The sequence below is a fragment of the Aquarana catesbeiana genome, linkage group LG03, assembly GCF_042186555.1.
Source record: "Aquarana catesbeiana isolate 2022-GZ linkage group LG03, ASM4218655v1, whole genome shotgun sequence".
Taxonomy (NCBI): domain Eukaryota; kingdom Metazoa; phylum Chordata; class Amphibia; order Anura; family Ranidae; genus Aquarana; species Aquarana catesbeiana.
The window spans coordinates 131,018,434-131,046,361 of NC_133326.1; the positions used below are offsets into that span (position 1 = coordinate 131,018,434).

Genomic DNA, 27,928 nt, shown 5'->3' on the forward strand with positions numbered 1-27,928 from the left:
TGCAAGATCTTCCTGAAAAATACTTTGTCTGGATGGTAGCAAATGCTGCTCTAAAACCTAGATATATCTTTTAGCATTGATGGTGCCTTTCCATATGTACAAGCTGCCCATTACATACCATCAGAGATGTAGGCTTTTGAACTAAGTGCTGATAACAAGACAAAAGGTCCCCCCTCCTCTAGTCCAGAAGACGCAGTGCCCATGGTTGGGCTTTGTGACTAATTGAGCTGCCTTTAGCAGAAGGGAAGTCTGGCCACTGGCAAAAAGCTCAGCTTTTTGTATTGTACTTTTTTTTTTTTTCTCTGCAGGTGGGAACTATGACCTAATAGTCAGAATCGAAAGGTCTTTTCCGTTTTCTAAATAAACAACCATTATGTTTGTACTTTGTCTCTTTTTGTTTTAAAGACTGGCTTATTAAAAAACAAAAAAAACAAAAACTCTTCACTACTTACCAGGAAAAAAGTATGTGCATACAAGGTGCTGATATATGCAATTTGTGGATACCTGTTCCTGGTCAGTAAGTCATTGCAAGCAGGGATAGGGATGAGCCCTGACACTTCAACCTGCAAATCAATTTGCAATGGCAGCAACCATATATCTATTATAACCGACTCCCTTAAAATTAGTCACATAGGCTAGTCTTACCTCTTTTTCCTGTTTTTTGTGCAGCTCTCTAGCAGCATCCCCACTTTCATGAAGTGCTCTTCTGAGGTCATTAACAATTTCTTGACTGTCCTGAAACTGATGGGTGAGAGTGACTATTGTCTCTTGGCTCTCAGAAAGCTGTCTTGTCAGCTCAGTAATGTTCTTTTGACTGTCCTGAAGCTCTCTTGTCAGCTCACTAATGTTTTCGTGTAGTTTTGAAGCACTTTCTTCATTGTTCTGCACACTTTGTGATGTTTCTTTCAAACCTGTAGAATGAGCATCTTGATTTTCATCTGGATTTACCTGAATGGCAACAAAGGAAATTTAAGAACAATTTGGTCTGACAGAAAGGAAAATACTTATGTATTAAAGTGGAACTTTACCTAATATCTGTGAACATGCAGGATTTTTATTGTAGAAGAGAACATACTATGAGGTTGATTTACTAAAACTGAGTGCAAAATCTGGTGCAGCTCTGCATAGAAACCAATCAGCTTCCAGGTTTTTTTTCTCAAAGCTTAATTGAAAAAGCTGAAGTTAGCCAATTGGCTACCAAGCACAGCTGCACCAGATTTTGCACTCTCCCATTTTAGTAAATTAACCCCTATGTCTTTTCTGCATTAAAGTATTCTTACCTGCTTGTTGTACAGTGAGCTGAGCTTACGCAGCTCAGTGGACAGTTTATGGCATCTGCCAAAAAAAACAATGACATCTCAGCCCGGCCGATTAAAATGGCCAGAGACCCAAATCCAGAAGAAAATCGGCTAAAGGTGCGAGGGTACTCGTGGACACTGTATACACTAGGATGGAGGCGAGTATAGTTCTGCTTTAAGAACTAGAAAGAATGATCTGTATTTCTCTCCCAGCAACAAGTCTTCCATTTCTATTCTATGTTGCCCTGGCAACAGGAAAGTAAAGGAGGAGAAACGCAGACTGTTCTTCAAATCAGACATTTCACACATAAAGCTCAAAGCAACTAATGAATAAAAGAAAAAAAAAATACTGCATATTTTGAAGGTCTGCTCACTCACGCAGGTGAAACTGAGAAAAGTATATACCTGGCTAGTTGCCGTTTTCTTGAGCTCCTCTATCCGTTTGTTTAGTGTGGTCAGTTTGGCTTTTGCTTGAAGTTTTAATTTGATGATTTTTGCATCAGAAGCTTCTTTTTCCAACTGAAACACATTAGAAGCAAACATGAAACATTCCTAATTTAAATACAGTCTACTCAAGAAAAAATGTAAATAAATAAATGAACCATAGTTAATATAGTAAAGTGGTTGTTAACCCACTTTCATATGTTAACATGATCCGTTTTGTCTCCTAATACAGTGCCCCCTGTCTCTGTGTTTTATTAAAAAAATTCCTCCTTTACTGTATTTCACGGCGGCTCCTAGCGCTCATGGAGCCGGCCGTGTCTCCTCTCTGTCCGTCTGACAAAAGCAGCGGGAGGGGCCAAGATTCCCCCGCTAACATCAGCGGGACGCGAGGATGAGACACAGACGCTTACATGATCGCTGGGAGCCACCATGAGATAAGGTAAAGGAGGAATTTTTTTAAAATGAAACACAGAGACAGGGGGGCACTGTATTAGGAGACAGAACAAACCAATAACCAATAGATATATTGGTTATTCCTGCAGCAGGAGGGGGACGGGGAGGCACTGTCACTAGGTGACACGCAGAGAGGGGAGGGGGGAGGACAGTAGGGCAGGCTGTGGATAACGGAGGCACGTACTCTGACCACGGTGTCAGGGCTCAGCAGCCATGATTACCGTGGTCAGTTTACAGAGGAGAGGGGAGAAACTGTCAGGATCGGCCATATTTTTTAGGTGTTACAGGGGTCCAAATTACACAGCACAAGCACTGTGCTGTATAAAATGCTTTAAAAAGAGCAAGATCCATATTTTTTTGGGTTAACAAACACTTTAAAACAAACCTGTCAGATCAATGTCCGGTGGATCCAATAACTATGTAGTGCAAGCGCCTGCCTTGTTGGATAGATTAGGTAGGTGCTCATATCAGTTACCAACTAAGTATGACGTTACAATTTGTGACTGAGCAATCTTCGTACAGTGTATGGTTACTCTAAGGCTAAGTTACCCACGCAAAAGCGTCAAAAGTGTGTGCAAAACCCGTCAATAACAAATCTTGACGCTATAAGTGGGTTAAAAGGGCATCCATGGCATTTAAAATTTCAAAGAATGTCTAAGCGACCCCTAAGGCCCCTTTCACACTGGAGTCCACCAGCGGATCTGCGGATCTCTCTGCTGATCCCTGCTGAGTAGGCGGATGACAGGTTTGTGTCCACTCCGCTATGCAGAGCGGACATGGACACAGCCTCTATGGGTTGTTGGATGGAAACAGACCGCCTCTCCGTTTCCACCTGACTGTCATTCGATCTGATCGATCTGTTTTTAGCGGACAGGATCGGATTGAATGTCGGCGGGTGTCAACAAACACACGTCCATTGAAGCTGCTCTATAGAGAGCAATACTGACGGGCGGCCCCGTTCGGTCCGTCCTTGTGAAAGGGGCCTTAGTCCTTCCATAATCATTCAATTGTCAAATGGCAGAACCTTAGTTGGCTGAAGAAGTTCTGCCATTTAGCTGGGGTGTGGCTTACTGTCTGGAAAGCCAAAGTTTAATCTTTAACCCGTTCCTGACCACCCGCCGCAGTTATACTGGGGCAGGTTGGCTCCCCTGGGCGAACTGAGTTAACTGTACGTCAGTTCGTCTTTTGACCACTAGGGGGCGCGTAAAAGCCGAGAACCCGCGATCGCTCCACACAGAGACAGAATGGAGATCTGTCAATGTAAACAGACTGATCTCCGTGCTGTCAGGGGTTAAAAGGAGCGATCTGTTGTTCATAGTTAGAACCACTACCTAGGGTACACAGTTAACCCCTTCCCTGCCAGCAATATTTACACAGTAATCCATGCATTTTTATAGCACGATCGCTGTATAATGCCAATGGTCCCAAAAACGTGTCAAAAGTGTCCGATCTGTCCGCCATGTTGCAGTCCCGATGAAAATCGCTGATCACCACCATTACTAGTATAAAAAAAAAAAGAAAGAAAAAAAAAAAAAAAAAAAAAAAGCCATAAATCTTTCCCCAATTTTGTAGACGCTATAAGGTTTCCCCAAACCAATCAATATACACTTACTGCGATTTTTATTACCAAAAATATGTAGCAGAATACATATCGGCCTAAAATGAGGGGGAAAAAAATAGCTTTTTTTTTTTTTTTTTTTTAAATGGGGATATTTATTATAGCAAAATGTACAAAATATTGTATGTGTTTTTTTTTTCAAAATTTTCGCTTTTTTTTGTTTATAGCGCAAAAAATAAAAACCGCAGAGATGATCAAATAGCACCAAAAGAAAGCTCTATTTGTGAGGAAAAAAAAAGGACATAAATTTAGTTTGGGTATAACCTCACACGACCACGCACCATTGTCAGTTAAAGTGACACAGTGCCGTAACACAAAAAAATGGCCTGGTCATTGAGCAGCCAAATCTTCCGGGGCTGAAGCGGTCAACCAGTTACCGACCGCCGCACAACTATATACGCTCTGACTTTGAAGAGGGGTATCTCAGTAACGGCAGCGGGGGATTCGATCGAGACCTGTCCATGGCTGGGTATGGAGACGAGTGAGGTTAAGATGGCCCCCTCCCATCTCCATACCATAACAGGGCGGAAGCGACGTCAAAACGTCACTTCCGCCCATACGTCTTAAAGGAACATTTTTCTGTTGTCATTTTTTTCAAATGACAAAGTTTTTTTTTTTTTTTTTTTTTCTTTTATTGCATTTTAGTCTAAATATGAGATCTGAGGTCTTTTTGACCCCAGATCTCATATTTAAGAGGACCTGTCATGCTTTTTTCTATTACAAGGGATGTTTACATTCCTTGTAATAGGAATAAAAGTGACCCTTTTTTTTTTTTTTTAAAACAGTGTAAAAAATAAATAAAATAAATAAGAAAAAAAAAAAAACATTTTTAAAGCGCCCAGTCCCGACAAGCTCACGTGCAGAAGCGAACGCAAATGTGAGTAGCGTCCGCATATGAAAACGGTGGTCAAACCACACATGTGAGGTATTACCGCGATCGTTAGAGTGAGAGCAATGATTCTAGACCTCCTCTTTAGCTCAAAACAGGCAACCTGTAGAATTTTTAAACATCGCCTATGGAGATTTTTAAGTGTAAAAGTTTGACGCCATTCAATGAGCGGGCGCAATTTTGAAGCGTGACATTTGGGTATCAATTTACTCAGCGTAACATTATCTTTCACAATATAAAAAAAAAAATTGAGCTAACTTTACTGTTGTCTTATTTTTTTATTCAAAAAAGGGAATTTTTCCCAAAAAAAAGTGCGCTTGTAAGACCGCTGTGCAAATACGGTGTGAAAAAAAGTATTGCAATGACCGCCATGTGTGTCTATCATTGCTGATGTTTGACAGGTGGTGAGGGGGTAATATTACTGCGTAATCAGTTTGCATGAACAGGTTTGCGAATTAGATGTGGTGCGGATTTGCAGCGAATTTGCACCGCTACTAGTGTGAACTGGCCCCTGGGTAATAACATTTGAATTATAAATAGAACAAAAAAAGTAGAATCAGGGCTAAGGAAAGAATGAAAACATGAAGGTGGTGGAGTAGTAAGGGCCTGTTCAGCATGTCTGCATTTTATTGCCTCTGAGCTGCATTGCACTGGAAATGGGGCACAAATAAACAATTGTATTCTATATATGCCATTGCAGTGACTGGATTTTCCAGTGTGAAAATAAGCCAGTTACTGCAGTAGAGTGAATGAGCCCCTGCAGTGTTAATAAAGAGCAGAGTAAATGGCTGCAGAGAATGTGCAAGGTGAATGATGGTCACAGGATAGTTCCAGATTAGAAAAGCTAAAAAGTATACTGTAATGGAAAGGGTGCCTGCAGCATGTCCAGCACTGAGATCAGGAGGCTGCAGTGAGGTTTGCTGTGGGGAGATCAGAGATCATAAGAAAAACAGAAGAGATAAGGTGAATGAGGAGATGGGCAGGAAGATCGGTGGGGGGATGAAGGGGGTGAAATGATCTGAGGAGCAAAGTGAAAGTAACTTATCTTAGATCTCCTAACAGAAAACCTTATACTACAATTTATACGTTAAACATTAAACATAGATTGCCTGTATCTTTTTTTCTATTTTTCTTTATGAGATACTATGCATACGATGGGAAACGCACTCAATGTTTACTCATGTCTATAATATATAACAATAACAACATATTGATGAGAAAAGAAAGTAACTTATCTTAAACAAACACCAGGAAGGAGAGCAAGCCGACGCAGTTAACCCATAGTTGAAGCGGTTAGAACAGAGCAGGAGGAGAATAACATTCACTTCCGTCTGCCAGGCAGGAGAATCATCTGATGCTCCCAGCGCCCCCTTTTCACACAAATTACCAATGTGCTCAGGGCAAGTGCCCTCTCTGCCCACCCCTTGTACCGTCACTGATGGGTACAGTCATTTGAGGTATTTTGGCATCTTTGGATTGTCGTTTGTACTTTGAGTGTTGTATTTTGGGAGATTAGAGGGGAAATTTTCCAATGGGGACGCTAGTTCTGTTGACTACCAAGGATTTCCCTCACTTAATACTTTGCCCCTAAATAGCCTCACCCACACTGAGGTAGCCATGGAAACTATTCTAAACAATTGCTGATCTGGTGCCTTCCGAATACAACCCTAAAACCTCAAACTGGCTGATTCCATGCAGTATAAAATCTATACTTTAAAACATACCTATATATATATACACATATGTGTGTGTGTGTGTATATGAAGGAGAGAGAGAGAGAGAGAGAGAGAGAGAGAGAGAGAGAGAGAGAGAGAGAGAGAGAGAGAGAGAGAGAGAGAGAGAGAGAGAGAGAGAGAGAGAGAGAGAGAGAGAAGGAGAGAGAGAGAGAGAGAGAAGGAGAGAGAGAGAAGGAGAGAGAGAGAAGGAGAGAGAGAGAAGGAGAGAGAGAGAAGGAGAGAGAGAGAAGGAGAGAGAGAGAAGGAGAGAGAGAGAAGGAGAGAGAGAGAGAAGGAGAGAGAGAGAGAAGGAGAGGGAGAGAGAGAGAGAGAGAGAGAGAGAAGGAAAGAGAGAGAGAGAGAGAGAGAGAGAGAGAAGGAAAGAGAGAGAGAGAGAGAGAGAGAGAGAGAGAGAGAGAGAGAGAGAGAGAGAGAGAGAGAGAGAGAGAGGAGAGAGAGAGAGAAGGAGAGAGAGAGAGAGAGAGAGAGAGAGAGAGAGAGAGGAGAGAGAGAGAAGGAGAGAGAGAGAAGGAGAGAGAGAGAGAGAGAGAGAGAGAGAGAGAGAGAGAGAGAGAGAGAGAGAGAGAGAGAGAGAGAGAGAGAGAGAGAGAGAGAGAGAGAGAGAGAGAGAGAGAGAGAGAGAGACCATCAGCCAATTGGATGCAACGTGTTGGGGGCCCATGCAAGTGACATCATCATGCATGCAAGTGCTTGGACCGCCGCCATTTTCAAGCATAGTGAACCAGGTTGTAAAGTTTCCTTCTGTATGATACAAGCCAATTCTTATGAGAAAATGTGGATTTGGCCATTAGTCTACGAGTATACACTATGGGCCCACTTCTTGTTCTTGGAGTATGGTTGCTTGCAAGGAAGGAGTAGAGTGATTACCCCTTGAGCTGCCTGTTGCGGGGAGCATTGGGTCCATTGAAAGATATACCCATTTTTACACTTCAGAAGCACTGTTGGACCTCCTGTAATTTAAGGGGTCATTTAAAGGTGAGCAGATCTGATGCACTTGGGAGTGCAGTGAACACACTGGATTACTGCACGGTCTGAAGAGCACTTTGATAAACGCTTTGGATTATTGCACTTGTTTGTTGCATGAAGCACAGTATTTTTGCGAGTGGAATATAATTTAGAAATATTTCTATATGACAACAGTGAGCACAAAGATTTTTTCCTTCTCTGGGCTATTGTCATTTTTGGGAAGAAAAAAGGTGAATGAGAATCCTTTCAAGATTGAATGTTCAAGTTGATGAGGAGTGGTGGAACCCCCTTTCCTTCCTTGATGAGAAATGCGCTTATAAACCTTTTCTATTGAAGGAGGTTTTATTTATGAAATACAGTTGCTTGCAAAGGAGTGGAGTGATTAACCCCAGAGCTGCCTGTTGCAGGGAGGATTAGACTTATTGGAAGACATACCTCTTTTTACACTTCAGAAGCTCTGTTGGACCTCCTGTAATTTAAGGGGTAATTTGCTAAAGGTGAACAGATTTGATGCACTTGAGGGGTGGAGTGAACACACTGGATTATTGCATGGTGTGAAGGAGCACCCTGGGATTATTGCACTTGTTTGTTGCATAAAGCACAATATTTTTGTGAATGGAATAATTTTATATGACAACAGTGAGCACTATGATTTACTAGCCAATTATTGGTTTGGGAAGAAATTATAGATGAGAATCCTTTTAGGATTGAATGATGCAGTTCATGAGGAGTAGTGGAATGCCCCTTTCCCTTCCTTGATGACAAATGCCCTTATAGACCTTTTCTGTTGTAGGGGGTCCATTTATGAAGGTGAGTGTTATCTGGGAGTGAACAGGGCCCGCAGGGCTGAAACGCATTTACATCTGCTGTCTGTGTCTTTTATGGAGAATCAATAGATTTTGAAGATTTTGGAGAGCGGGCGGGGAGTTGCGGATCATCTTTTCTCATTATTTGGGAGTGCACCTTGTGAATATTACTGCATATATGTTGGGAATCTTACTGAAGATAGAATTTTTTTTTTTTTAAAAAAGGTGTGGACTTTTAAGTTTTAGGGCTATTATATAAATATATGACACTTTTATATACATTTTTGTTTTGGCAAGATTAAAGTATAGGCATTTGTTCAGTTAAAAGTTATTAGTGCTGCACTGTTTTGATTTGACTTTTAATACAATGCAAATGGCACACATACAAAAAAAAACAAAACAAACAAAAAAAAAAAAAACACACACACAACAAATATTGAGGTTAGATTTAGTGTACTTCCGCTGGTCTGCTTCCTCCCTCCTGTTTTTCACAAGTACCCTTCCCCACTTCCGGGAGACGGCCCTGCTTCTCAGAGTTCTGCCCCCCTCCTCCTTCCCCCTCTACCGCCGGGCCAATTAGAAAGTGCAGCGGGCTTTGCGCATGCGCAGTAGGGAATCAGCTGTGAAGCTGAAATGCTTCACTGCCGGTTTCCCCTACAACGAATGGCGGGGGCGGAAGCTGATCCGAAAATCGGCTGGAGTGCCGGCATTGCGGACTTCCTGGACAGGTAAGTGTCTATATATTAAAAGTTTGTAGCTGCTGACTTTTAACATTTTTTTTTTCCCCCAGGCGGAACACCACTTTAAACAAGAAGGTAAGCTCAGTGCTATAAAAATACAGAAAACACTTTCCAGGATATGCAAACAATGCAAAAGGATACGATGGAAAAAACTGCAAAGCGTGAAGAAAAACAAAGCTGCTCAAAAGCTTGTGCAAACAAATTATGTTGTATTTTCACAGCTATGATTTGTCCATATTGGATGCTTGATGAATTGGCTGGCATAGTGGTGAATGTAAAGTACTGCAAATCAAAAAATAGGATTTTTTTAAAAACAGCTTACCTGTAAAATCCTTTTCTTTCAAAGGACATCACGGGACACAGAGCCACAGTAATTACTGATGGGTTATATAGGTATCACTGGTGATTGGACACTGGTACACCCTATCAGGAAGTTCAACCCCCTATATAATCCCTCCCCTTGCAGGGATACCTCAGTTTTGTAGCCAAGCAATATAGTGTATTAGAAGAGGGGCGGGACCTCTGTGTCCCGTGATGTCCTTCGAAAGAAAAGGATTTTACAGGTAAGCTGTTTTAAAAAATCCTATTTTCTTTCTCAAACATCACGGGACACAGAGCCTCAGTAATTACTGATGGGATGTCCCAGAGCAATGCTACCTGAGGGGGGGGAACCACGACCAAGTAGGGTGCAATCAGACCTGAGGACCCTGTACCGCTGCCCACAGCACACTACGCCCAAAGGCGATATCCTCATGCCTTCTCACATCCACCTGATAGAATCTGGTGAATGTATGAACTGAAGACCAGGTTGCGGCCTTGCAGATTTGAGCCATAGAGGCCCGGTGATGCACTGCCCAAGCAACACCAATAGCCCTTGTGGAATGTGCCTTGATCTGAAACGGAGGAATCTTCTGTTTCAAACCGTAAGCTTGAATGATCAATTGTCGAATCCATTTAGAAATGGTAGCTTTTGACGCTGCCTGTCCTCTATTGGGACCCTCTGGCAGCACAAACAAAACATCCGTCTTGCGGATCTGAGCAGTTGCCTCGAGATAGGCCTTAACTGCTCTTACTACATCCAACGAATGTAGAGATCTCTCTTCCGGAGAACAGGGATCTGGAAAAAAGGAAGGCAGAACAATGTCTTGGTTTAAATGAAAATCAGAAACCACCTTCGGTAAAAAACTAGGATGAGGGCGCAGTACCACTCTATCCTTGTGTATAATCAAATAAGGCTCCTTACAGGAAAGGGCTGCTAATTCTGAAACTCTTCTAGCAGAAGAGATGGCCACCAGAAAAATTAACTTCCTTGTCAACAAGACCAAAGGAATCTGACTTATTGGTTCAAAAGGCTGTTTCTGTAACACAGCCAGGATCAAGTTCAAGTCCCAGGGGTTTAGGGGCGCTTTAACCGGAGGATTAAGACGCATCACCCCCTGTATAAAGTTTCGGACCAAAGAATGCGAAGCAAGTGGCCGCTGAAATAATACTGATAAAGCCGAGACCTGGCCCTTGATGGTACTCAAGGCCAGCTTCATCTCTAATCCTAATTGTAGAAAATCAAGAATTCTACCTATGACATATTTCCTGGGATGCCAACCTCTGGATTCACACCAGGATACATAAGGTTTCCAGACTCTATGATAAATCATTCTGGAAGCTGGCTTCCTTGCATTAATCAAGGTAGATATGACAGGACCTGAAAGCCCACGACTCTTAAGAATGTGGGTCTCAATAGCCAAACCGTCAAATTCAGCGTTTGTAAGGCAGGATGGAACACTGGACCTTGAGATAACAGGTCTGGGCGTACCGGTAGGGTCCATGGGGAACCCACCGTCATCCTTACTATTTCTGCATACCAAGTCCTTCTGGGCCAAGCGGGGGCCACTAGAAGTACCGACTTCCTTTCCTGCCTGATCCTGCGAAGGAGTCGTGGCAGTAGCAGAATAGGCGGGAATGCGTAAATCAGTGAGAACTGATGCCACGGAATCACCAATGCATCCATCCCGCATGCAAGAGGATCCCTCGTCCTTGCCACAAATCTGTCTATCTTTTTGTTGAATCGGGATGCAAAGAGATCTACATCTGGGACCCCCCATCTTTGGCATATGGCCCAAAAGACGTCGGGGTGTAGAGACCATTCCCCTGGGAGTAACTGCTGACGACTTAGATAGTCCGCCTGCCAGTTCTCTATCCCTGGAATAAAAACTGCCGATATGCATGGCACATGCATCTTTGCCCAGACTAAGATCTGGTTCACCTCCTTTTGAGCAGCTCGGCTCCGGGTGCCTCCCTGATGATTGACATAAGCCACTGCTGTGGCATTGTTGGACTGGATCCTGACCGGGCAGCCCTGTAACCTGAGAGTCCAGGCTTTTAGGGCTAGATATACCGCCCGGATCTCCAGAATGTTGATGGGTAAGGTCCTCTCTGTCTTGGACCATATCCCCTGAACCACAGACTGTTCCAGAACTGCTCCCCAACCTGACAGACTGGCATCTGTTACCACCGTCCAGGTAACTGGTAGAAAGGATTTCCCCTTCTGCAGGTTTTCGGGTATGAGCCACCAATGGAGGCTCTGACGCACAGCATGCGACAGGTACATCGGAAAGTCTAATGCCTGAACCTTCTTGTTCCAGGTTGACAGAATACTGTGTTGCAGCATTCTTGAATGAAACTGAGCATAGGGAACTGCTTCAAATGAAGACACCATCTTCCCTAGCAGCCTCATACAAAGGCGGCCAGAAGGACCCTTCTTGGTCCTGACTGCCAGAATCAGCTCCCTTAAAAGCAGTGATCTTTGCCTGAGGTAGAAATACTTTCTCCTGGCTTGTATCTATGATCAGACCTAAATACTCCAGTCTTTATACTGGTTTTAGGAAAGATTTTTCTAGGTTGAGGATCCAACCTAGGTGTTCCAGATACTTGACTGTGGATCTCAAGTTCCCGTTCAAGGAGGCTACCGACCGGTCTATCAATAGCAGGTCGTCTAGGTATGCTATGATAGCTATACCCCTGAGCCCTTATGCCCCGTACACACGGTCGGATTTTTCGACGGAAAATGTGTGATAGGACCTTGTTGTCGGAAATTCCAACCGTGTGTAGGCTCACATTTTCCATCGGATTTTCCGACACACAAAGTTTGAGAGCAGGCTATAAAATTTTCCGACAACAAAATCCGTTGTCGGAAATTCCGATCGTGTGTACACAAATCCGACAGACAAAGTGCCATGCGTGCCCAGAATAAATAAAGAGATGAAAGCTATTGGCCACTGCCACGTTTATAGTCCCGACGTACGTGTTTTACGTCACCGCGTTCAGAATGATCGGATTTTCCGACAACTTTGTGTGACCGTGTGTATGCAAGACAAGTTTGAGCCAACATCCGTCGGAAAAAATCCTAGGATTTTGTTGTCGGAATGTCCGAACAAAGTCTGACCGTGTGTACGGGGCATAAGTCTGGCCAGAGGAGGGGCCAAGACCTTTGTGAACACCCGAGGTGCAGTGGCTATCCCAAAAGGCAGAGCCACAAACTGGAAATGGCGCCCTCCTACCACGAAGCCAGAAATTCTCTTCCCTGCAGGGTAGAGACTACTGTCCGGACTGATTCCATGCAGAAGGACTGAATCCTTAGGAATCGGTTCAGATCCCTTAAATCCAGAATGGGTCTGACATCCCCATTTGGTTTTTGGACCGTAAAAAGGTTGGAATAGAAGCCCAATCCTTGGTCCTTTGCGGAACCATCATAATGACCTCCTGCGACAAAAGTCGCTCTAACACTAGAAGGAGCGACTGCTTCTTCTCTGGGTCTCTGGGGACACTTGATCTGAGGAACTGAGGAGAGGGAAATTCCTGAAACTCCAGCTTGTACCCTAAGGTTACCGTGGAGATTACCCATCTGTCCTGGAAATCCTCCTGCCAGAGCCCTAAGAACTGTCGCAGTCTTCCCCCCACTCGAGTGAGCGAGGGCGCCCCCTCATGCCGAGGTCTTAGTGTTTTGCCTAGTAGGCTTCTTCCCCCAGGACTTCTTCTGTCCCTGGGGTTGACTCTTGTCTCTGGACCCAGATGGAGGAGGCCGTCGAGACTGCCTGGAGGCTGAAGCCCCCGGCGCTGGGGAAAGAGTCCGTTTGAAAGAGGGACGTTTACTCTTCTTTTTAACAGGTAAGAGAGTGCTTTTCCCACAAGAGATTCTCTTAATATAGTTATCCAAGTCCTCTCCAAACAACCTTTCACCACGAAATGGAAACCCCGCCAGGAGCTTCTTACATGGTGCTTCGGCTGACCAATTTTTCAACCATAGGATTCTACGTATATGCACCAACCCCAGTGAAAGACGGGAGGTTTGCACGATAGAATCTCTAATGGCGTCAACCACAAAGCATAAGGCCGCTGGAAGGTTAGCAAACCCCTGGGCCTGCTGTTCAGGTAATACTTTGATGACCTGCTTAACATGGTCTTTTAAGTATTGACAGACTCCAATCGCTGCTACTGCAGGTTGAGCCACTGAACCTGTTAAGGAAAAAACATCCTTCAATAGGGATTCCATCTTTTTATCTACAGGATCCCTGAGCATCTGAGCATTGTCTACAGGACAAGTCAGACTATTATTTACGGAGGAAATGGCGGCATCAATGGCCGGTATTCCCCACATTTTAATAAACTTTTCTTCCATCGGGTAAAGTGTTGAAAACTTTCTCGGCGGAAAAAAATGTTTGTCTGGGTGATCCCACTCAGAATAAATGAGCTTTTCAAGCCTCTGAAGAAGAAGGTGCTACCTTCGAAACGCGTCAACCAGCAGCTGCACGTCTTGTCCGTAGGTCTGGAGACTGCTATCGGTGTATCCATTATCACCATCAATAGACCATTAGTTATAGACCATTATGCGCGATTTTTATCTACCCTTGTGAGTAGTATTTTTATGTTTCCTTCTTTTAATAAACTTTTTTAAAGGGGTTGTAAAGGTAAAATTTTTATTTTTTAAAAATAACAAACATGTTATACTTACCTTCACTGTGCAGCTCGTTCTGCACAGAGTGGCCCCGAACCTGGTCTTCTGGGGTCCCTCGGCGGCTGTTTCAGCTCCTCCCCGCAAGCATTAACCACCTTAATGCGAGCTCCCTCGCATGGTGGTTAGTGCTTGCGGGCGCGCTCCCGTGATACAGCCGGCGGCTATAGCCGCTCTCTGTATCACTCGGCCCCGCCCCCCAGCGCGCCGCGTCATTGGATGTGATTGACAGCAGCGCAAGCCAATGGCTGCGCTGCTTCCAATCCATCCACTGTAGCCAATCAGCGGCCAGTGTGAGCGGAGGAATAGATGTCGGGAACGCGAAGCTGACTTTCGAGGCGTCAGGTAAGTAAAACGGGGGGGCTGGGGGCGGCGGTATTGTCAGAAGTTTTTTCACCTTAATGCATATAATGCATTAAGGTGAAAAAATTTTTACCTTTACAACCCCTTTAAAGATAATGCACAAGGCCGGTGCGCCCTCTCTTTTCTGTTTTTTGTCTGTGTCACTTTGTGTTGGAGAGACTCTAGGCCACCTTCTATCGTTAGTTGGCCTAAAAGGGTGTAAACAAGCTGGGATTCTGCACAATTCTAAGAAGGTTGAGAAATATTGCTTTAAGTAACTATATATTCCTTTTAAACCTATTGATCAGTTAGGCAAACCATTGTACCTTAAGCTGTGTTTCCTTCTGCTGAAGCTCTGTGTCCTTTTGCTGGATCTCTGCATCCTTTTGCTGGATGAGCTCCTTCAGCTGAATCACCAATTGCTCATAGTGAGCCATTGTTTCCATCTGGTCCTCTGACATTTTCTCCACTGTACCAGATTCTGCCCCTGGGTCCTGTAAAACAGGAAAACACAGACTTCTGTCACTGAGACAATCAGGGTGTTTCCATCAGCATTTCCAGACAACACATCTCAGATATTCCTATTGCTTTCTTTTATAGACTCAATGTTGGGAAATGAAATTGTATCAATGACGTGTAATCTAAAGAAGTCTACATAAAAGCAGACTGACGACTATAAAAGCAAGCTGTGAGCTTGTGAGACAGGGACAGATGTGAATGGTTCAGCCATCTCTGTAATGTGCAGAAGAAAAAAGTTCAAGCATAACATACATTAATTAAAAAAAAAAAAAAAATTATATAATATATATATATATATATATCCATAAATCATAAATATGCAACTTCAGTTGTCATACAGTAATACATATTACTATACAAATTCTTAGGAACGAGGCGTGATCAGTTGTTGATGTATATAATACTGAGTCATAAAAGCGATCACTAAATTGTGTCAATTATTGACATGAAAACATTTTCTATGTACGGGATCTCTATTCTTGGATATCCATTTTCTTTTTATGGTAGCTTGTGGTAAGAATGTGTACACTGCCTGCTCATGTCTACTTCACTTGACACCATGTCGCGCAATGATTTTAACAGTGAAAACAATATTAAAGAACTGCAGTACAGTAGTCAGCTGTAATGTGTGTCAGCCATCCCAATCCCAAAAGGGTTTGTAAAACCTCAGCATTACATTTATGCCTCATAAAAAATGCTGACGTGACATTTTCTAAGCTCCACGTGTATGTGGGCTTACACAGAGGACAGCAATCCAGTGGCTTTAATCCACTGACTGACCTTTCAGGCTACCAACCCTACTTAATATCTTTGGTGTTGTTTTGCTTTTAACACTTACCAGCAAAAGGGTATCTGTTCATGTAACAGGGTGAAAAAAAAAAATATATGACAAAATGTATAGTGCAGCAACATTCAGTAACTAACCACACAGGCATAAGTGTCAAAGAAGTGAACAGAAGTAGCATTAGGCAGTGTAGATGTACACGGATGTACAGTGCCTTGAAAAAGTATTCATACATTTTGTCATGTTACAATCAAAATGGTAAATGTATTTTATTGGGATTATATGTGATAGACCATCTCAAAGTGGCACATAACTGTGAAGTGGAAGGAAATTGATAAATAGTTTTCAACTTTGTTTTTACAAATAAATGTGTGAAAAATGTGGCGTGCGTTTGTATTTTAGCCCCCCCCCCCCCCCCCTCCGAGTCAATACTTTGTAGAACAAAGTTTCACTGCAATTACAGAGACAAGTCTTTTTGGGGATGTCTCTATCAGTTTTGCACATCTAGAGAGTGAAATTTTTGCCCATTCTTCTTTGCAAACTAGCTCAAGCTATGTCAGATGGATGGAGAGCATTTAAATAGAAATTTTCAAGTCTTGCCACAGATTCTCAATTGAATTTAGGTCTGGACTTTGACTTGGCCATTCTAAACACATGAATATGCTTTGATCTAAACCATTCCATTGTAGCTCTGGCTGTATGTTTAGGGCCGTTGTCCTGCTGGAAGGTGAACCTCCACCCCAGTCTCAAGTCGTTTGCAGACTTATGCCCCGTACACACGGTCGGACTTTGTTCGGACATTCCGACAACAAAATCCTAGGATTTTTTCTGACGGATGTTGGCTTAAACTTGTCTTGCATACACACGGTCACACAAAGTTGTCGGAAAATCCGATCGTTCTGAACGCGGTGACGTAAAACACGTACGTCGGGACTATAAACGGGGCAGTGGCCAATAGCTTTCATCTCTTTATTTATTCTGAGCATGCGTGGCACTTTGTCCGTCGGATTTGTGTACACACGATCGGAATTTCCGACAACGGATTTTGTTGTCGGAAAATTTTATCTCCTGCTCTCCAACTTTGTGTGTCGGAAAATCCGATGGAAAATGTCCGATGGAGCCCACACACGGTCGGAATTTCCGACAACACGCTCCGATCGGACATTTTCCATCGGAAAATCCGACCGTGTGTACGGGGCATAACAGTTTTTCTTCTAAGATTGCCCTGTATTTGGCTCCATTCATCTTCTCATCAAATCTGACCAGATTCCCTGTCCCTGCTGAAGAAAAGCATCCCCACAACATGACCAGAGCACCTTCTTCCACATGTTTGCTGTGTCCACCACATGGCTTCTTTCAAACTGCAAACGGGACTTCTTATGGCTTTCTTTCAACAATGGATTTCTTCTTGCCACTCTTCCTTAAAGGCCAGATTTGTTGAGTGCAGGACTAATAGTTGTCCTGTGGACAGATTCTCCCACCTGAGCTGTGGATCTCTGCAGTTCCTCCAGAGTTACCATGGGTCTCTTCGCTGCTTCTCTGATTAATGCTCTCCTTGCCCAGCCTGTCAATCTAGGTGGAAAGCCATGTATTGGTAGGTTTGCAGTTGTGAAATATTCTTTCCATTTTCGGATGATGGATTGAACAGTGCCCTGTGAGATGTTCAAGGATTGGGATATTTTTTTTATAACCGAACCCTGCTTTAAAACTTCTCCACAACTTTATTCCTGACCTGTCTGGTGTGTTCCTTGGCCTTCATGATGCTGTTTGTTCACTAAGGTTTTCTAACAAACCTCTGAGAGCTTCATGGAACACCAGTATTTATTGTGAGATTATATTAAAATTACACATAGGTGGACTTTATTTACTAATTAGGTGACTTCTGAAGGCAATTGGTTCCACTAGATTTTAGTTATTAGTATCAGAGTAAAGGGGGCTGAATACAAATGTACGCCACACTTTTCAGATATTTATTTGTGAAAACCATTTATCATTTTCCTTCCACTTCACAATTATGTGCCACTTTGTGTTGGTCTATCACATAAAAGCCCAATAAAATACAATTACGTTTTTGGTTGGAACATGACAAAATGTGGAAAATTTCAAGGGTTATCAATACTTTTTCAAGGCACTGTATCGTTGGTCAGTGGAAGAGTGTGCAATGATACATCTGGGAATATACAGGTTTATATTTTTTATTTTAATATATTTTAACCCTATCTGTATTCCATATATGCAGTATGCATATTGAAAGGAAGCTGGGTATTGAAGAGGTGCTCTTGGCCAGGGAGAAGGGAGAGAACAGATCAATCCGGGCAGAGTGCTGGATCGATACATTTAAGTATTTGGGGGGGGGGGGGGCATTAAAGGAAAAAAAACGTTTTTCCTTTAGAACCACTCACTTCTTCTCTCTGACACTCCAGGTTGTGGGTGGGCTCGACAACCATCCAGAGTGCCATAGAGAAGAGGCTTCAGAGGATCGGTTGCACAGCTTGGAGGAAGCCATCCAGAACAAGGAATACGGGATTACATCTTAATCCACCACCCCGAGACTTCAAAATGATTTAACACTTGCAGTACAGGGGAGCCCCCACTGCAAAAACATTTTTTTTTGTCTGGTGCCTGGGGTGGGGCTTTAAATGAAGAAAACATTTGTATTTTTTTCAAGCGCCATAATAAATAACCATTGGTCTCAACAACAATGCAGAACATAAAAGTTAATATATAACTGAAGTGTCTGAATTGTGTAATCACACATCTGCTATATAAACCTAGAAGCATGGAAAGCACTTAAAATGTAAGTAAACCCCCTATTGTTTTCAGCCAAGGAAGCTGCCATCTTTGCCTCTGTTTAAATCTACAACTGCCATGATGCTGCACATGTTCAGTTATGACACCAGACATTGGATGGTTTGACAGTTTGGTTGAGAGCACAACCAATGGGGGTGTTACATTTCTGGCACGTGCCAGAAATGAAACTGTTATATGGATGGGTTTACTTCCGCTTTAAAGATGATTTTGCAGCAAGCACTACTGATGGGCTATAAAATTACCTTTTACAGCCAACGTTTTTGCTGTCAGTTCATTGTGAAGGGTTGGAAAACTCTTATGCCAACAAAATCCTAGGATTTTTTCCGACGGATGTTGGCTCAAACTTGTTTTGCATACACACGGTCACACAAAGTTGTCAGAAAATCCGATCATTCTGAACGCGGTGACGTAAAACACGTACGTCAGGACTATAAACGGGGCAGTAGCCAATAGCTCTTATCCCTTTATTTATTCTGAGCATACGTGGCACTTTGTGCGTCGGATTTGTGTACATACGATCGTAAATTCCGACAACGGATTTTGTTGTCAGAAAATTTTATAGCCTGCTCTCAAACTTTGTGTGTCGGAAAATCCGATGGAAAATCCGACCGTGTGTACAGGGCATAAGATTAGAAGTGACTTTGGACATAATTAGCCATCTTGCATTTATAGGATCATACACAATAGGAAAGCTCCATTTCTATGCCCAATGTTTTCAATGGGCACCTCATTTTGCAAAACTGCAGAAAGACTCTGTTACCTTTCATACATTAGACATGTCTCCTAGCTGATGAAGGCAGTGCTTTCCTTTATTCTTTGTACAATAGTTACGGTATGGCTTTTAATGGCCACGACTTGGTATGATGTGAGCAAACCAGTCTGTCTTTGAATCAGAAGGTACAAATGTACAACTAAATCATCCTGGTAAAAGAAGTTAACTGCACTGCACATGTTCTAGATATCCACAGTACTTAAAATAGTTACTGCAAATACTTCACCAAAGGCCAAACTGTGGGAAACACAAATTATAGTTTGAAGGCCCCATCACACTTTGTGGGAATGCCACTAAAACACATGCATGACCTGCTCTTCATTACAACTAACACTGCAACGCATTGTACAATAGAGCCCAACGCACTGCAGTGCACCACAATGCCCATACCATTTGCTGTAGTGTGCTGCTTTTAAATAAACGGGTCATGTACCTCATTTTTAACCCTACTGTTGCATTGGCAGCCCATTCATTACACAGGTCAATGTTTGTGCATTAATACACCACGAAGGAAAGCTAAAGTGTGAATAGGCTGGGAGTCAATTTTTGCATAACTAAAATAGCATTTATTTGCGCACAAGACTATAAATAAAAACATCACTCACAGACACCTGTACAATTTCTGATCCTTCACCATCTCCAGACAGTTCATGTAGGACTGTGTTAGCAAGGCCAGACAGACGACTGAACATTCCGAGCAGAATCCGGCCTGAAAAGCAAGAATCAGATTGTTAGCCTAGTACAAAAAACAGGTACATCAAAACAGCACAATTACAACTTGATAGTGAAGGAAACAGAAACTGCAGCGCTATTCTCTGAAAACGTGGATTTAATAGCTTTGCCATTGTCTAGCTGGTTTAGTTAATGGTTAGTGTTGGGTGAGCTGTTTGGACCGAGCATTACATTGCCCATTCAGTGAACACCCAAAATTGCGGGGCACTCGATGGGGTCCTTGCACACTGAGCACCCCACAATGCACTGCGCACTGCACAGTGCATTCTAAGCCCTGACTGGGCAAAGCTTTGCCCAATCAGGTCACAGTGAACAGCTGGCTGTTAAATAGTGGGTAAGGAAGCTGGCCACTGCATCTTTAACAAGGCATGAGTTATCAGCTGTCAAGAGGCTTCCCCGCGGGCAGCTGAATGAAAAAGAGAAAAAACATTACCGGCAATAGAAAAATGTGAAAAGAAATGGCAAGGCCCTTTGGGTTTGTATAGATGTCAAGGGGAACCCCATGCCAAAAAAAAAAAAAGGAAAATGGCGTGGGGTCCCCCCCAAAATTCATACCAGAAAGAAAAAGGCCAGAAAAAAAAGGGGGGGGGGGGGGGCGACGAGCAAGCACCCCCCACCTCCAGAACAATACCACATGCCATCAACATGGGCAGGGAGGGGGGGGTCTTTGGGGTACCTTGTCCCCATGTTGATGGGGACAAGGGCCTCTTCCCCACAACCCTGGGCTGTGGGGGCGTCTGCGGGCAGGGGACTTATCTGAATCTGGAAGTCCCCTTTAACCCCCAGATCCCACCCCCCATGTGAGTTAGAGAAGAAATGAAGAAGCTGACTGATTACCAGGAGAAAAACACAAACTGAGCTTCTTTTAGATACTTCATACACAAGGCCTGCTAGGACTTGTCAGTCATCCCCTCAGGACCAGAATTTGAGATGTAATGCTCTGGGGCAAGGGTTCTAAACTAGTGGCAAGTGTATCCCAGGGGGCTACATTTAACAGGTTCATAGGAATCTTCTGTTGTCTACATTCGTCATCAGTATTACATAAATGATATATAAAAAGGAAACAAAGTATTTTGATTATTAAAACAAAACTAATTATTTGGAAAACATGTTTGCACAACTAGGGGGTACTGGTAAAAAAAAAATATATACCCAAAAAGGGGTACTTGAGATAAGGTAACCTCGAAAACACAGATTGTTTTTAAAATGGTACATATCTGATTAAAACGTTTGTAAACCCAATATTTCCATATTACCATGTACTTGTATGAGAAAGTAGCCTGTTCTCTTTGTATTGCTTCCTTTGTGTGAAATCTCTGGTGTGCCTGCCATTCCATCTGTTTTCCCATTAAATCTTACCACACACTAAAAAGTGCACCCGAAGGGGTAGGACTGATCCCTGATCCCGGGGTGCAAGTATCCTGACAGGGACAAAGGGTACGCCTTGGTCCACCTAGCCAAAAAGAAAGGGGGCCTGGCGGACCCCTTTCTTCATGACCAGCTGAAGCCGACCACTGGGTTGAGGGGCTCCCCCGAAGAGGGGACCCCCCCAGGTTTGAGGGAGGAAGAAACCCAAGGGCCACACATCCTCCCCCTAGACTTCAAGGCAATCCTGCGAACTCACACCCTTAATCCAGTGAGAAAAAAAAAAAACCCACACAAAAGTGAAGGTAAAAAACGTGAAGGAGAAAAATAAAAAAAATAAATGGCCCTGCAATGTGCACTGGCTAGGCCCTGGAGCCCAGTAACAAAAATTGCCCTGGACTTAGCCAGAAGGCCTAGCCCTAAAAGGCGCAGTACAGGAAGAAAATTTTTGGTGTTGAGACCATGTGCCTTTTCACACCAAGGGGTCCCACACCCAAGTATTAATAAGAGCACCCTTAGGACAACCACTCCCAGGCAGCACAGACACTGTGGACTATCTGCCTTACCAGCCCATGTCAAGACAAGGTAGATCCATTCAAACCAAGAGGAACTGGGCCCATCCAGTTACTCCCATGCCCCAACTAAATGTTGGTGCCCCCCTTTCTGTTCCAGCCAGTACTAGCCTTCAGAGCCCCCCATCATACCAGCAGGAATGCTATACAGCTAGCCATTCCAGCCTCTGGTCAGGCCAGAAGGACAGCACAGCACCCCTACTGGGCTCTGATAAGAACAGATACTACACTTGATTTTAGCCAAAAGGCAGAGAAGCGATGTTAGTACAGCGATAATGTAGATATTTGCCAGCACACCAAGGATCAGCACAGGGTGGCGTCCAAACGGTTTCACGTGCCTGACTTCGAAACGTTGCCCTTTTTTTTGTGTTGTGATCATGCAATAAACTAAACCGTTGGGACGCCACCCTGTGCTGATCCTTGGTGTGCTGGCAAATATCTACGTTGTGACTTGAACCAGTATCCAGCTGGTTGTTGCTGCAGCACCCAAACCTTTAGAGCTTATACCAGGAACGTGTGCGATGGGAATATGAAACATTACGTTAGTACAGCGATCTCCCCTGCTGTGGTATTGTGTTCTGACAGGGGGACTGCCCCTACCCCGCAAAAACACACCGGTCAGCGCTCTCAGCCATTGGCTGAGAGCACTGATCGGATGCCGAACTGCTGTTGGTTTGCTCGTTGACAGAAGCCGGTCATGAGATCGGCTTCTGTTAGTTGAGCTGTACACACAGGGTGATACCTGCTGAACTGACCGTTTTTTTGCCTGTGCGTACCTGGCATTAGGAGCCCTGATCCCTGATGCAAGTGGGAAGATTACCATTTGGAGGAATTATGCAAATATAAGAATGCCTTGATTGGTAGGTGTCAGGTAGGCTGTATTACTAAGTAATGCCCACATATCATCATAAAGACAAAAAGGAGGGCGCAAACACATTACCTTCAACACCAATTAATTTTTATTGAAAAAGCCAAAGACACACTCACAAATATGAGATGATTAAAAGCATATAAGTCACAACTTTAATATTGAGGATGACAAATCTCTGCAATTGGAAAACTGATGCGTTTCGGGAGGCAATTTTCTTCATAGTGATTTGGAGTTTCCCCCGCTCAAGGAGAGCAGCATCACTAGAGACATTAATCAGCATCGGAGTGAGCGCTGAGCTTTAAATGACTTTGGAGAATGCCCAGATATCAGGCTGAGAGGGCATGATTGAAAGATCTAAAATCCAATGCATGACAGGGGCGGGCACGGGAGGGACAGATGATGGTGTGCAGTGAAATCAGAGTCAGTGATCTCAGCACAGAAGTGAAGCCTGTACAATTGTGCAAGACAAGGGCTGCCATTGTCCATCACCATCTAATGACCTGCAAAGTGTCCAGCGTCATAAGGAGTGGAGACATTTTTATGATATTACCAGGGGCCCCAAACACCCAGTCCTCCACTGGTTCCACGACCTAATCCATGTGGGCTGATGTCATTTATAATGGAAGGGACAAGCAATGGTGCTGTGATTGTCAGTGATGGGGGTTCTGTATACATTATAGTGCTGTGATGTCAGTGATGGAGGTTCTGTATACATTATGATGTCAGTGATGGGGGTTCTGTATACATTATGATGTCAGTGATGGGGGTTCTGTATACATTATAGTGCTGTAATGTCAGTGATGGGGGTTCTGTATACATTATAGTGATGTGATGTCAGTTCTGTATACATTATAGTGCTGTGATGTCAGTGATGGGGGTTCTGTATACATTATGATGTCAGTGATGGGGGTTCTGTATACATTATAGTGATGTGATGTCAGTGATGGGGGTTCTGTATACATTATAGTGCTGTGATGTCAGTGATGGAGATTCTGTATACATTATAATGCTGTGATGTCAGTGATGGAGATTCTGTATACATTATAGTGCTGTGATGTCAGTGATGGGGGTTCTGTATACATTATGATGTCAGTAATGGAGGTTCTGTATACATTATAGTGATGTGATGTCAGTGATGGGGGTTCTGTATACATTATAGTGCTGTGATGTCAGTGATGGGGGTTCTGTATACATTATGATGTCAGTAATGGAGGTTCTGTATACATTATAGTGATGTGATGTCAGTGATGGGGGTTCTGTATACATTATAGTGCTGTGATGTCAGTGATGGAGATTCTGTATACATTATAGTGCTGTGATGTCAGTGATGGGAGTTCTGTATACATTATAGTGCTGTGATGTCAGTGATGGGGGTTCTGTATACAGTATAGTGCTGTGATGTCAGTGATGGGGGTTCTGTATACATTATGGTGCTGTGATGTCAGTGATGGGGGTTCTGTATACATTATAGTGATGTGATGTCAGTGATGGGTCAGTGATGGAGGTTCTGTATACATGATAGTGATGTGATGTCAGTGATGGGGGTTCTGTATACATTATGATGTCAGTAATGGAGGTTCTGTATACATTATAGTGATGTGATGTCAGTGATGGGGGTTCTGTATACATTATAGTGCTGTGATGTCAGTGACGGGGGTTCTGTATACATTATAGTGCTGTGATGTCAGTGACGGGGGTTCTGTATACATTATAGTGCTGTGATGTCAGTGACGGGGGTTCTGTATACATTATGATATCAATGATGGGGGTTCTGTATACATGATAGTGCTGTAATGTCAGTGATGGGGGTTCTGTATACATTATAGTGCTGTGATGTCAGTAATGGGGGTTCTGTATACATTATGTCAGTGATGGGGGTACTGTATACATTATGATGTCAGTGATAGGGGTTCTGTATACATTATGTCAGTGATGTCTGTGATGGGGGTTCTGTATACATTATGATGTCAGTGATGGGGGTTCTGTATACATTATAGTTCTGTGATGACAAGTGATGGGGGTTCTGTATACATTATAGTGCTGTGATATCAAGTGATGGGGGTTCTGTATACATTATAGTGCTGTGATATCAGTGATGGGGGGTTCTGTATACATTATGATGTCAGTGATGGGGGTTCTGTATACATTATAGTGCTGTGATGTCAGTGATGGAGGTTCTGTATACATTACGATGTCAGAGATGGGGGTTCTGTATACATTATGATGTCAGTGATGGGGGTTCTGTATACATTATAGTTCTGTGATGTCAGTGATGGGGGTTCTGTATACATTATGATGTCAGTGATGGGGGTTCTGTATACATTATAGTGATGTGATGTCAGTGATGGGGGTTCTGTATACACTATGATGTCAGTGATGGGGGTTCTGTATACACTATGATGTCAGTGATGGGGGTTCTGTATACATTATGAAGTCAGTGATGGGGGTTCTGTATACATTATAGTTCTGTGATGTCAGTGATGGGGGTTCTGTATACATTATAGTGCTGTGATGTCAGTGATGGGGGTTCTGTATACATTATAGCGCTGTGATATCAGTGATGGGGGGTTCTGTATACATTATGATGTCAGTGATGGGGGTACTGTATACATTATGATGTCAGTGATGGGGGTTCTGTATACATTATAGTGCTGTGATGTCAGTGATTGGGGTTCTGTATACATTATAGTGCTGTGATGTCAGTGATGGGGGTTCTGTATACATTATAGTGCTGTGATGTCAGTGATGGGGGTTCTGTATACATTATAGTGCTGTGATGTCAGTGATGGGGGTTCTGTATACATTATAGTGCTGTGATGTCAGTGATGGGGGTTCTGTATACATTATAGTGCTGTGATGTCAGTGATGGGGGTTCTGTATACATTATGATGTCAGTGATGGGGGTACTGTATACATTATGATGTCAGTGATGGGGGTACTGTATACATTATGATGTCAGTGATGGGGGTTCTGTATACATTAGGATGTCAGTGATGGGGGTTCTGTATACATTATAGTGCTGTGATGTCAGCGATGGAGGTTATAGTTCTGTGATGTCAGTGATGGGGGTTCTGTATACATTATGATGTCAGTGATGGGGGTACTGTATACATTATGATGTCAGTGATGGGGGTTTTGTATACATTAGGATGTCAGTGATGGGGGTTCTGTATACATTATAGTGCTGTGATGTCAGCGATTGAGGTTATAGTTCTGTGATGTCAGTGATGGGGGTTCTGTATACATTATAGTGCTGTGATGTCAGCGATGGAGGTTATAGTTCTGTGATGTCAGTGATGGGGGTTCTGTATACATTATAGTGCTGTGATGTCAGTGATGGGGGTTCTGTATACATTATAGTGCTGTGATGTCAGTGATGGGGGTTCGGTATACATTATAGTGCTGTGACCAGAGGACACGTTCTATACATACAGGGGACTCAGCATTAAACACACAACCCTGCCCACTGTATGCAGCACTCTTCCTTCCCGGCACAGCATTACCTTCACCCGGCTCACCGTGCACGGCCCTCCGCCTTTCCTCTCACACGGCTCTCCGTAGTCTCTGATTTCTTCCCGTACCTCTCGGTAGCAGCTCCTCCTCCGGCCACATCAGCAACACAGCACTTCCGGATTACAGCGCCGGCACACCCCCTGCAAAGTTTCCACCAATAGCGCCGCCATCTTCAGGTCCGTCCCGCCCCCTGGATGACCTCCGGCATCGAATCAGAGAAAAGGAAATAAAAGCCACGCCTCAGGATGTAGAGAAAGCCAATCTGGAAGTAGGGGACATAACAGAGGACCAATCAGTGCAAGCAAAACTTGGTAGCGCACCAATAACAAAGAGACAGAGTGCCCTAGCAGGGCGATACAAGGCAGGAGCTAAGCAATGAGAAGAGTAGGGATAGAGACGGGATATACGAGGTCTGTGACAAGAAGGTGTGTTATAAAGACTGGAACCGGAAAGGACGATTTCTTACAGCAGCAATCATATCAGACCCAAACTAATCAGATGTATGTAATACCGCCTTAGTGGATACGCTGTATGGTGCTACAGTAGATGTAGACTATCTTTGAGTGACATTTAATTTGCTAAAGCACCAGGTATCATGAACAATGGATACTTTTTTAGTGTTGTAGCTCCGCGATGCTGATTTCCTGCAGCCACTTTCTGTCTACATGAAATTTGCCTCACATGTAATGTACCATCATCCCAATGTCCTGAGTGATATACATAATAATACCAAAAGTATTGGGACGCCTGCCTTTACACGCACATGAACTTTAATGGCACCTTTGGGATGAATTAGAGTAGAGACTGCGAGCCAGACCTTCTCGTCCACATCAGTGCCTGACCTCACAAATGTGCTTCTGGATGAATGGTCAAACATTCCCATAGACACTCCTAAACCTTGTGGACAGCTTTCCCAGAAGAGTTGAAGCTGTTATAGCTGCAAAGGGTGGGCCAACTCAATATTGAACAGATTTGCCACGATTCTGCCTGCGAATTTAGAGCGCCAAGGTGTGAATGACAAATTGCAGAACGCACATTTAAGATAACATTCATTTGAATGGCACCTAAAATCACGGTGCGGTCATCACGCGATAAATCACGCTGCAATTGCACAACCTGCATTGCGTATAGCTTGTCACCCAAAAAAAGTTCAGGAGCTACTTTTGGGTGACATGCTTCACGCAATGCGGGTTGTCGCGATTGCAGCGTGATTTATTGCACGACATTCAATTGAATGGCATCCCAAATGTTCCTACTGCGATTTGTCATTCACACCTCAGCGCTTTGAAATCGTGGCCAGAATTGCGGCAAATCTGCCTGCAATTCAAAATGCGGGGTGTGAAGGCAGTCTTAGGGGTCTATTATAAAACATTTGTTGTATGAATGTCAGAAGCATTTGTGCGTTGGATGAAATGTACTTTACTTTTTCTCCACTTGCTCCACCTAGTGGTTAAAATGCCATATCATTTTCTGAAATACCTCAATGAGAAAACGATACTGAATTTTGGCCACGAGATAGAGATAACAATACAGGGATTAAACTGCTTCTAAAGTCTAAGCTTTTTTTTTTTTATCTTAAAGTGGTTGTAATCCTTAGACATGAAATATGAACAAAGCATATCCCTCTATAGCAGGGGTAGGGAACCTTAGAGAGATGGAGATCTACTTGAACAACAATGATGAAGTCAAAGA

General features: G+C 43.4%; 1 protein-coding gene and 1 non-coding gene across 3 annotated transcripts in view; both read right to left on the reverse strand.

The window, feature by feature from the left end:
* GOLGB1 (golgin B1) overlaps positions 1-26,378 on the reverse strand; it is a 123,737-nt gene extending 97,359 nt beyond the window's left edge. Inside the window, exons 1-5 of one of the 2 annotated variants that reach the window (XM_073619235.1) lie at positions 26,227-26,378; positions 19,789-19,892; positions 14,624-14,791; positions 1,704-1,817; positions 646-948 (exon numbers count right to left, since the gene is read on the reverse strand). In XM_073619235.1, the coding sequence (XP_073475336.1) occupies positions 646-948; positions 1,704-1,817; positions 14,624-14,791; positions 19,789-19,875 (672 nt within the window). In that variant the 5' untranslated portion in view covers positions 19,876-19,892; positions 26,227-26,378. The remainder of the gene's footprint in view (positions 1-645; positions 949-1,703; positions 1,818-14,623; positions 14,792-19,788; positions 19,893-26,226) is intronic. The other variant, XM_073619236.1, reaches the window with a different exon arrangement.
* Positions 21,924-22,112, reverse strand: LOC141135954 (U2 spliceosomal RNA). Its single transcript, XR_012243654.1, has one exon. It is a non-coding gene; the product is annotated as a U2 spliceosomal RNA (small nuclear RNA).
* Positions 26,379-27,928: the final 1,550 nt, after the last annotated feature.